The sequence below is a fragment of the Hypanus sabinus genome, chromosome 3 (genome assembly GCF_030144855.1).
Source record: "Hypanus sabinus isolate sHypSab1 chromosome 3, sHypSab1.hap1, whole genome shotgun sequence".
Taxonomy (NCBI): domain Eukaryota; kingdom Metazoa; phylum Chordata; class Chondrichthyes; order Myliobatiformes; family Dasyatidae; genus Hypanus; species Hypanus sabinus.
In genome coordinates this window covers 105,750,215-105,761,465 of record NC_082708.1, presented here as the reverse complement: position 1 = coordinate 105,761,465, position 11,251 = coordinate 105,750,215, and the positions used below count along the sequence as shown (strand labels likewise).

The following is an 11,251-nucleotide window of genomic DNA, read 5'->3' as shown; positions in this document are numbered from 1 at the left end:
ACTAGAACTGAGGCTTTATAAGGAACTGGTGAGGCCTCACTCAGGGAATTGTGAGCAATTTTGGGACTCTATCGAAGAAAGGAGAAGCTGACATTGGTGAGGTTTCAGAGGAGGTTCACGAGAAAATGATCCCAGGAACGAAAGGGTTATTGTATGAGGAGTATTTGATGGCTCTGGTTCTCTGCCTGCTGGAAATTAGAAGTGAAACCTATTGAAAGATGAAAGGCCAAGATGGGGGGGGGCAAGGAAGGGGGGAGGCGAGGACCAGGGCTTCAGCAGACATCCCACCTCTCCTGGAAGTTCCGAAAGTCTCCTGCATATTGATAGCGGCTCCCTGACACCCGCAAATTATATGCAATATCCTGGAAATCGATTTTTTTTGAGAGGGAGCATCCAGATAGGTCTACTTAGCACAGAGAGACCAATCAGTTTTCGCTGTGGGTGGGCTTTACAGTCGACCTCTCTCCCTCTTTTTCATTGTCCATCAGATCAGTTTGGTGTCCTGCAGCGCCATGGCAGAGTGTTCCAAAAAAAAATATAAGACGTACTTCACCCCAGACTACACCAAACTGTACCCCAGCCTAATAGGGGTCAAAAATAACGACAGTGTTGCTCGCTGCACTGTTTGCAACAATGACTTTTCTACTGCCCATGGTGGGTTAAATGACTGTGACTTATAATAGAATAAAACACGAATCCATGATAATATAGGTACATATTTAATGTCACATTTTCTGCATATACCCAATTTGGTTTACAGATTAGACAAATCACGAAACAAAGTATTACATACACCCTTGGAGGTCGACTGTTGGGGGGGGGGGTATGGGGTTGGGGGGGTAGGGGTGCTCCCTCCCTGAAATGAGTTTTTGCAGGGTGGGATCTTTGCTTCAGTATTTGAATACTGAAACTATTCGAAGCTCCAAAAATGTTTTTAATTAAATAAATCAAATATCACTTTGAGGTGATTGGGGAGGCAGGGAGGGGAAGTGAGGTGATTGGGGGGGCAGGGAGGGGAGGTTAAGGGTCAAAAGCAAGCCTCGTTCAGTAATAAAGCTTCCACGTCTTTGAACTGGATACACAATTCTTGAACTATCCAAAATATTTTCATTGCTTCAAAATTTGCTTAACAATTGAAAGTATTCAAAGCTCTTAAAAATCCTAAATCACTTTGAAATCCCTCTATTTAAATTATCAATTAAATTATCTGATTTCAAAACAATAAGTTTTGCTCATACGCAGCAAATGTAGAGGGATAAAACGGTGACATTACAGGCAACATTAACACTGTTTTCCTCTCCACAGGTGCTACTTTTGTTGTTGATTACTCCCAACATTTTAGGTTCTTTATTATTTTACTTTTTCAGCAACTGTTATTTTACTTTTAAAATAGCAAACAATTAAGTTGCTATTGAAACTGCAGAATTCATTGTTTCCATTTAAAGTAAATTGAGAGATACACATAAAACCCAACAGCTTGCAAGTTATTTCATCAAATGTTCACATTATTTATTTTGTTTGATTCCACTATAACAGCAGTCCCCTGGTTGTATTTTCTGCAATAAGGACAACACATGGCTCATTCCAGTTTAATTGTTTGCATTGTAAACAAAGTCATCATAAGGCACAGTAATTGCAATCAGGAGAACACAGTGCAGCTCCTAAATATTTGCAAAAACCACTTTGGATTATCAGGCCACAATTAAAATATAGATTTTTAAAAATGGTAATTTCCATAAAACTTCCAAAACAAAACAAAATTGTACATGACTCAAATGCTACTGTGGTAGATTTCCTTACTTTGTATTTAAACAGTGTCAATTCTTTCCACTGGGAATTTGCAATAATCTTACATTTTCAGACGTTGCTTTCCAGCCATTGGAGTATGTCATCCCAGTTCTTGTTTAACCACTCTACATTTGTCTGCACAGTTTCAAGAGCTTGTTTACGAGGAGTTTCTCCTGCTCCAGCGTCTGGATACTTTGCAAAGAAGTCTTTCATCTTAAATATACAAATATGAATTAAGTAAATTGGGGAAAAATTGCTAGTCAAAACAATGACATAAAAGGCTCCCCTTTCTTTATTCACTCTTCCCAACTCTATGTTCAATGGATCATTATCTACTAATGCATACTCACCAGCCATCAAAACTTCCCTCTCTCTCTTAGCACTCCAGAGGGACTGATCTTACTGTGTATCCTGAACTATTCCTCAAAACAGCCCCAATACTTCCCCAATCTGATGGCATCTTCCTATTAAGTGCAAGTGTTGCTTTCACTGCTTTCTTCCAATTTAAGACTGTAAGATATAGGAGCAGAATTAGGCCATTTGGCCCATCACGTTTCCTCCACTATTTCATCATGGCTGATCCATTTCTCTCTTAGCCCTAATCTCCTGCCTTCTCCCTGTATCTCTTCATGCCCTGTCTAATCAAGAATCTATCAATATCAACCTTTGCCTTAAATATACCCAATAAGTGGTCAAATGGATGCAGTACCTCTGTGGAAACAAATAGCAGATCAAAAAAGGAGCATTAAACCACCTCAGAAATAGATAGAAAGTTGTTGAGTGAATAGGGATTGTATCTGCTTACTACAATTGAAGTTGATGTAGATATCTTTGTTGGAGGAGATTATGGTTCCTTGCAGGTTTATTGGAACATACTGTGTGTTTATTTTTCTTTAAAGGGGAAGATGTGTTATTATGTGTGTCCATAATAGAGAACTTAATTCCCAGTGGGCAATGCAGGCAGTTCACCCCTGAACTGGAAGTCATGATGGTGAGCTGGTCGCATATGCTCAGTGTTGAGCTGAAGCAGTTTTGTAAATAAAATGTGTTAGTGTTTATGTACGCCAAATTTGTCTATATTAAGAATAAACATGACAACAACTCCCTCCCACCCACTCATCATAATTCCTATGAGCAGAGGCCCAGAGTCATCCAATGCTCCTCATATGCCTTACTATCCTGGAATCATTTTCCTGAGTCTCCTTTGAACTCATGTCAGGAAATCCCTAACATACAGTACCTGAACACACCTTGCTATGTAAAAATCAGCAACTGCAGTCATCTTCAAATAAATTTACCTTGTTAAGAACTTACACTTTAGCATCTTGCTGCACATTTTCTGTAAGTCACTTTATTTTGCATTCTGTTATTGCTTTCTCTTGTGTTACCTCAATGCAATATTGTGATGAAATGCACTGTAGGAACAGCATGAAAAACAATGTGTTGTTCACTCCACCCCAGTACATGTGACAATAATAAACTGATTTCCCTATTACATACAAGTGATCACTTTTTTTTGGACATCATGATCCTCTATTCACTTCCTGTGTTAATAATCCAACTCATTCTGTGTGCTTGCTGTCCAACTCAAGAAGCTCCTTTATGTTTGCTATTTCGAAGCCTCTGACTTAACACTAGCAAATCATTATCAAGGCTTCCGTTTTCCCATCATAAAACCTTACATCTGTCGAATACACCAGTCTCAATGCAAAAATCATCGACTTGAGATTTTAGCCATTTCGCTCTCCACTCCGATATAAACAATAACCATGGGTATCCAATAAACATTGGATCAATCTCATCCTCGAGAGTGAACATGCCTTGGAGGGTTTCTTACACTGTGGAACTCACTAAGTAATGGGTATTTTAGATAGGAACGTGTATTAATGGCCCCAGCTAAAAACCCTCCAGTGAAGATTAACAAAATATATCAGAATTTCATAAGAGTAATTTGATCTACAGCTAAGGACAGTTATAAAGATGTAAGGGAGAGTTGACTGAAATAGACCGGGGAAAATACATTAAAAGTTAAAATTATAGATGAGCAGTGATCCATAGAAACATAGAAAACCTACAGCACAATACAGGCCCTTTGGCCCTCAAAGTTGTGCCGAACATGTCACTACCTGAGAAATTACCTAGGGCTACCCATAGTCCTCTATTTTTCTAAGCTCCGTGTAGCTGTCCAGGAGTCTCTTTAAAGACCCTATCGTTTCTGCTTCCAATACTGCCACCGGCAGCCCATTCCACACAATCATCACTCTCTGAGTAAAAAACTTACCCCTGACATCTCCTCTGTACCTACTTCCAAGCACCTTAAAACTATATCTTCTTGTGCTAGCTATTTCAGCCCTGGGAAAAAGCCTCTGAATATCCTCACGATCAATGCCTCTCATCATCTTGTACACCTCTATCAGGTCACCTCTCATCCTCTTTCGCTCTAAGAAGAAAAGGCCGAGTCCACTCAACCTGTTCTCATAAGGCTGCTCCCCAATCCAGACAACATACTTGAAAATCTCCAATGCACCCTTTCTATGGTTTCCACATCCTTCCTGTAGTGAGTTGACCAGAACTGAGCACAGAACTCCAAGTAGGGTCTGACCAGGGTCCAATATAGCTGCACTATAGTCCTATATAGGTAATATAGTCCTATATTACCTCTTGGCCCTTAAACTCAATCCCATTATTGATGAAGACCAATGCACTGTATGCTTTCTTAACCAGAGTCAACCAGAGCAGCTTTGAGTGTCCTATGGACTTGGACCCCATCATCCCTCTGATCTTCCACATTGCCAAGAGTCTTACCATTAATGTTATATTCTGCCATCATATTTGACCTACCAAAATGAAGCACCTCACACTTATTTGGGTGAACTCCATCTGCAACTTCTTAGCCCAGATTTGCATCCTATCAATGTCCCACTGTAACCTCTGACAGCCCTCCACACTATCCACAACACCCCCAACCTTTGCGTCATCACCAAATTTAGTAACCCATCCCTCCACTTCCTCATTTATAAAAATCCCAAAGAGTAGGGATCCCTGAGGCACACCACAGGTGAAGGATCTTCATGCAGAATATGACCCATCTACAACCATGTTTAAGGAGGTTAATATTAACTCTCACAGAGAAGGCTGATCTGTCCATAACTAAGAAAGTTAGGGATGGTATTAAATGAAAGAAAAGGTAGAAATGTTGCAGAGATTGGAGATAAGCTAGGAGATCTGGAACATTTTAGAAATCAGCAAAAGATGGGTAAAGATGGAAGAAACAAAAGATTAGAATAAGTTAGTGACATTTATAGCTATATTAATAGGAGGAGAGCAGCCGAAGTGCCAGCCCCTTACAAGGGACTGAGCAATTAGGATTGTAAAATAGGGAAATGAATGCAATTCTGGTCATTCCATTAGAGAAATAATTGGGAAGCCGTCAAAAGGGTGCAGTAAAGGTTTACAAGGGGTTATCAGGTCATCTTTTTTATTGTGCCGTGTTGTATGATATGGGTGATCATGGTCTTATCCACGACCATAATTGTTCTTGGCAAACTTTTCTACAGAAGTGGCTTGCCATCGTCTTCTTCTGGGCAGTGTCTTTACAAGATGGGTGACCCCACCCATTGTCAGTACTCTGCAGAGACTGGTTACATAAACAGGACTTGGGATAAGCATCAATGCTCATGTGACCATCCACCACCTGCTCCCATGGCTTCACATGACCCTGACCCTGACTGGGAGGCGCTGAGGCTGAGCAGATGCTACACCTTGCCCAGTGTGACCTGCAGGCTAGAGGAGGGAAGGGATATCTTATACCTCCTTTGATAGAAATATCTGCATTCCAGAGTTATCAAGAGAGGCTAGACAAATTCCCCCCTCCCCCCAACTTTGAGAGTTTTAGAAACTGGGCGGGGGGAAGACCTGATAAAACTTTATAAAATAACGAGAGGCACAGGATGTGGAGATACCCAGGGTAGAGAGGTCACAATAAGGTGAGAGAAATATAGTTTAAGATGAGAGATGTCTTGGCTTGAAATATCCCCTTCCACATATGCTGCCTGACTTGCTGAGCTCCTCCAGCATTTAAGATGACAGGCATCTCAGCCTGAAATATAGACCATTTATTCCCTTCCATAGATGTGGCCTGACCCGCTCATCCAGCATTGTGTGAGTGTGTGAGTGAGTGAGTGAGTGAGTGAGTGAGTGAGTGAGTGAGTGAGTGAGTGAGTGAGAGAGAGAGAGAGAGAGAGAGAGAGAGAGAGAGAGAGAGAGAGAGAGAGAGAGAGAGAGAGAGAGAGAGAGAGAGAGAGAGAGAGAGAGAGAGAGAGACAGACACAGACACACACCCTCTCTCTAAAGATCTCCGTCATCCACTGAATCTCCTGTTGATCAGAGATTGTGGGGAAAGTTTATTTTTATACGTAGACTAGGCTGTGGCTGGAACAGGTTTCCAGGTGTAGTGGTGGAAGCAGATCAGGTAGTGGCATTTAAGAGATTGTTAGGTTGACATACAAAAAGGCAAGGAATAAAAGCATACAAATCATGTACAGGCAGAAGAGGCTTAGCTTAATTCAGCATTGCGTTTGGGCCAAAGTGCCCATTTCAGAGCTGTACCTATGGTCTAAGGAAATGGAAGACTTCAAACAAAGGTTTTGCATCTGGCGTCATGGTAGGAGACACTGAAAACATTCCTAAAACAGCAGAAATGTTATTTTTTTTTAAATTGAGATACAACATGGTTTGTGTCACCCAGCCCTAATTTAACCCTAGCCTAATCCCAGGACAATTACACTGACCAATTAACTGGTACGTCTTTGGACTGTGGGAGGGAACCAGAGGAAACCCAGGTGGTCCCAGGGAGAAGGTAAAGGCTCCGTACAGATAGCGGTGAGAATGGAACCCAGGTCACTGGTACTGCAAAACCTTGTGCTCGCCACACTGCTACCGTGCCACCCATGGATAAATGGAAGAAATAACTTAAAATAAATCACAATTACCAGAGAAGGTGGTCCTGGCAAACTAATGAGACCCCAAGGGCTGATAATTGCCCCATTTATATTGTTGGAATCAATGGCTGCAGACAGTGGATAACTAGCTGCAATGCTTTGTAATTCCTCCCCCTCCCATTTTTGGAAAAGCCAAAAGCTGTATCACCTGTATTCGAGGAGGGAGGGAGAGGGAATGCAGAGAACTTGAGGGCTGTTAACTTCACATCTGTCATTGGGGAAATGCTGGCATCCATTAGTAACAACAGGATCTTAAGGAAATCATAGTACCATCAAGGCGTTTCATGAAAAGGAATTAGCATTTGACAAATTAATTATAATGTGCAGAGTTGTTAATGGGAAGCCAGCAGACAGTGAATGCAGACACCCATATCAATAAGGTGTCACATAAAAGTTAACTTCGAGTTTAGAGCTCATGGTATTGATCGTTATATAATCAGGAAATGTTTTTTTGAGCTGACCAACAAGAATCTAAATTTTTGGTCCACAGGATAACTAAAAGTTGTGGCCGAGCAGGTGACAAAGTTCAGCAGACTTGAGCAGTGAACTAGTGATCTTAATGCCATGAGCTTCAAGATTATCGTCAAGGATAGGTCTTGTCCTTGGTCTGAGATCTTAAACTGGGAAAAGACCAATTTGATGGCATCCGGCTCTGGATAGTGTGGATTGAGCAAGTTGTTTTCTGGCAAAGGTGCCCTTGTGGGGATCACAGTAGCGTATCAGCTAGCACAACGCGTTACAGCCTCAGTGACCCATGTTCAATTCCTGCCACTGTCTGTCTGTCAGGAGTTTGCACAATCTCCCCATGACCACATAGATTTCCTCTGGGTGCTCCGGTTTCTTCCCACAGTCCCACAGCTGTTAGGTTAATTGGTCATTGTAAACGATCTCACGATTTGGCTGGGGTTAAACTGGTGGGCAGAAGGGCCTACTCCACTGTATGAATGGAGGAATTCTGAGAGTACAGAGTTTGTATGTCCCTTTTGAAATAAAAGGCAAGAATAACAGGTTTATGGAACCTTGGTTTTTGAGAGATATTGGGCTCCTGGTTAAGAAGGAGGTGCAGAGCAGGTATAAGTACGAAGGTAGAACTGAGATACTTGAGTAAGAACAAGGGACAAAGTTACTGCCCTTGAAGATCAGAGTGGTCATCTATGCATGGTGCCGAATGAGATGGAGGAAATGGATGTTTTGCATCTGTATTTACTTGGGGACAGACATAGAAGTCTATTGATGTGAGGCAATGCTGCAGTGAGCTCATGGACCCTATACAGATTAAAGAGGAGGTGTTTGCTGCCCTGAGGTAAATTAGGGTGGATAAATTCTCAGGGCCTGACAACGTGTTTCGTTAGGTCCTCTGGAAGGCGAGTGCAGAAATTGCCAGGGCCCTAGCAGAGATATTTAAAAGATCCTTAGCCATGAATGAGGTGCCTGAGGATTGGCAGATAGCAAATGTTTTCAGTTATTCAAGAATGGCTCCAAGAATAGCCAGGAAATTATAGGCTGGGGAATGATGTCAGTTAATGGAACACATCCTTAGGGACCAGATATATAGACAGGGCTGATTAGGGATAGTCAATATGGCTTTGTGCGTGGTAGGTCATGCCCAACCAATCTTACAGAGTTTTATGAGAAGGTTACTAGGAAGTTTGATGAATGCGAGGCAGTGGATGTTTTCTACAAAGATGTTAGCAGGGCATTTGCCAAGGTTCCTCATGGAAGATTAGTCAAGAAGGTTCAGTTACTTGCATTCACGATGAGGTAGTAAACTGGAGAAGCAGAGAGCGGCTATAGATTGTTGCATCTCACAGCCACTGACTTGTGGTGTACCACAGGGATCAGTGCTGGGTCAATTTTTGCTTTTCATCTAAATGAATGATATCGGAGAGGGGGATGGGATTAAAAAAGATATGGATGGACGGATGGATGGATGAATGAATGAATGATATGGAATGGAAATGCGGTAATAGGGATCGGCAAATATGCAGATGATACCAACAGAGGTTGTGTAGTGGACAGTGAGGATCAAAAGCTTGCAGCGGGATCTGGACCAGCTAGGAAACTAGGTGGAATTTAATACAGGCAAGTGTGAGGTGTTGCACTTTGGGAGAATAAACAAGGGTAGGCCTTACACAGTGAGCAGTAGGGCACTGAAGTGTGCAGTAGGACAGAGTGACCTTCAAATACTGATCCATAATTCCTTGAGAACGGCATCACAGAAAGACTGCAAAGAGAGCTTCTGGCACATTGGCCTCCATAATCCAAAGTACTGAGTCCAGGAGTTGGGGTGCTATATAGAAATTGTAGCATACATTGGTGAGGGCTAATTTGGAGTAGTGTTGATCACCTACCTGCAGGAAAGATATCAATAAGATTGAAAGAATGTAGAACAAATTTACAAAGATGCTGTCAGTTCTTGAAGACCTAAGTTACAGAGAAAGGTTGAATAGGTTATGGCTATTCCCTAGAGCATAGAAGAATGACAGGAGATTTGATAGTGATATACAGAATTATGAGGGGGTATAGACAGGATTTTTACACTGTGGTAGGGTAGAGGTCATGGGTTAAGGGTGAAAGATGAAATGTTTAAGGGGAATATGAAGGGAAGCTTCTTTTCTCAGAGGCTTGTGAGAGTGCTAGCAGAACTGGTAGATGCAGGTTTAATTGCAACATTTAAGAGAAATTTGGATAGGTACATGGATGGGAGGGGTATGGATTGGGTACAGGCTGATGTGACCAGCAGATTGATAGTTTAGCACACACTAAATGGCTAAAAGGGCCTATTTCTGTTCAGTAGTGTTCTCTAACTCTGTCTTCTTCTATTCATCATGTTCTTACTTCAGATTTATCACTTTGATAATATGTTACCTTGGCAATCAAAATGTTTGAGATTTCTCTGGTTCTTCCAATTACCAAGAACAGATGTATACTGCAGGTTTTTCTACCAGCCACATATATATTTGGACCACTGGCCAGATAGAACAAGTTTGAAAGCTACTAAAAGTCCTTAGAAGCCCACTTAAATTGCGATAGTGTTGGATTCTCTTGTTAATCGTTTTACAGACACCAAGTCAAAACTTTGGTTGCTCATGCAACACCATTCTAACCTCTATTCTATTCCAAAAATTTGCTCCAGGCCCTACATCTCACTTCCAAATAATCCATCCTAATCTAACCTTCCGGCTCCCTCTTCAGTCTACAAACTTTAATAACTGACCCAGCCTATGAGAGCTGCTCAGAAACAGCAGATAAGAACACAAGAGATAGGACTGGACATACGTAAGGCAGAGGCTGATTGTTTCCTGATCGGTCGGGGCATTAAAGGATATGGAGAGAAGGCAGGTGTATGGGGTGGATGGGAGCCAGGATCAGCCATGATAAAATGGCGGAGCAGACTCGATGGGCTGAACGGCCTAATTCTGCTCCTATATCTTGTGATTAGCCTGCTGACTGCTCCACCATTCAATGAGATCATGGGTGATGTGGCCATGGACTCAATGCCATCTAGATACCTTTCCCCTGTAACCCTCAGTTCCCCTGCTGATCAAAAATCTAACTGTGTCTTAAATATATTTAATGAGGTGGCTTCTACTTTTTCCCCTGGGACAAAGTTCACTACTCAGGGAAAAACAATTTCTCCTCATCTCCATTCTAAATCTATTCTCCCAAATCTTGGAACTTTATTTATATATTTACTGAGATACATTATGGAGTACGCCACACTGCTCAACAAACCCCATTTCACCCCAACCTAATCATGAGACAATTTACAATGACTGATTAACCTACCAACCGGCATGTCTTTGGACTCTGGGAGGAAACCAGGGCACCCAGAAGAAACACAAACCATCAAGGGGAGAGCGTATGAACTCCTTATATCCCGAGCCCCAGTCTCACTTACAGTAGAAGTACCTTTCCTGCCTCTATCTTATCTATCCCTTTGATAATTTTATATGTTTCTACGATATCCCCTCTCATTCTCCTGAATTCCAGTAAGTGGCTCAATCTCTCTTCATTGGTCAACCCCGAGTCTTCATAAACAATCTCATGAACCTCCAGTGCACTGCCTCCAAAGTTAGTAAATCCTTTCTTCAAGTAGGGAGGTCAGAACTGCATGAAATCCTCCAGTTGTGGCCTCACTAGTCCCTTGTATAGTTACAGAACAACTTCCCTGCTCTTAAATTCAATCCTGTTAGAAATGAGGGCTGTAATTCCTTTGTCTTCTTGTTAAGATGTTGCTTCTGTAAACTAACCTTTTGCAATTCATTCACAAGCACACCTAAGACTCTCTGCACAACATACGCTGCAATTCTTCACTATTTAAATAATGTTCATGATTTTCCATTTTTCTTTCCAAGGTGGATGACCAACATTGCAAAGCTAACTTTAACATTTTACTTCAGTGTATCTATTAGAGAAAGCTTATGATTTTGTCTCAGACGCAAACCACTCATCATGAACTA

At 41.7% G+C, this 11,251-nt stretch overlaps 1 protein-coding gene across 1 annotated transcript in view; it reads right to left on the bottom strand.

Moving 5' to 3' along the window:
- Nucleotides 1–706: 706 nt before the first annotated feature.
- The window catches only part of enpep (glutamyl aminopeptidase), a 91,927-nt gene continuing 81,382 nt past the window's right edge, over nt 707–11,251 (bottom strand). Inside the window, exon 20 of the mRNA XM_059964899.1 lies at nt 707–2,001. Coding sequence (XP_059820882.1) covers nt 1,858–2,001 — 144 coding nt within the window. The 3' untranslated portion in view covers nt 707–1,857. The remainder of the gene's footprint in view (nt 2,002–11,251) is intronic.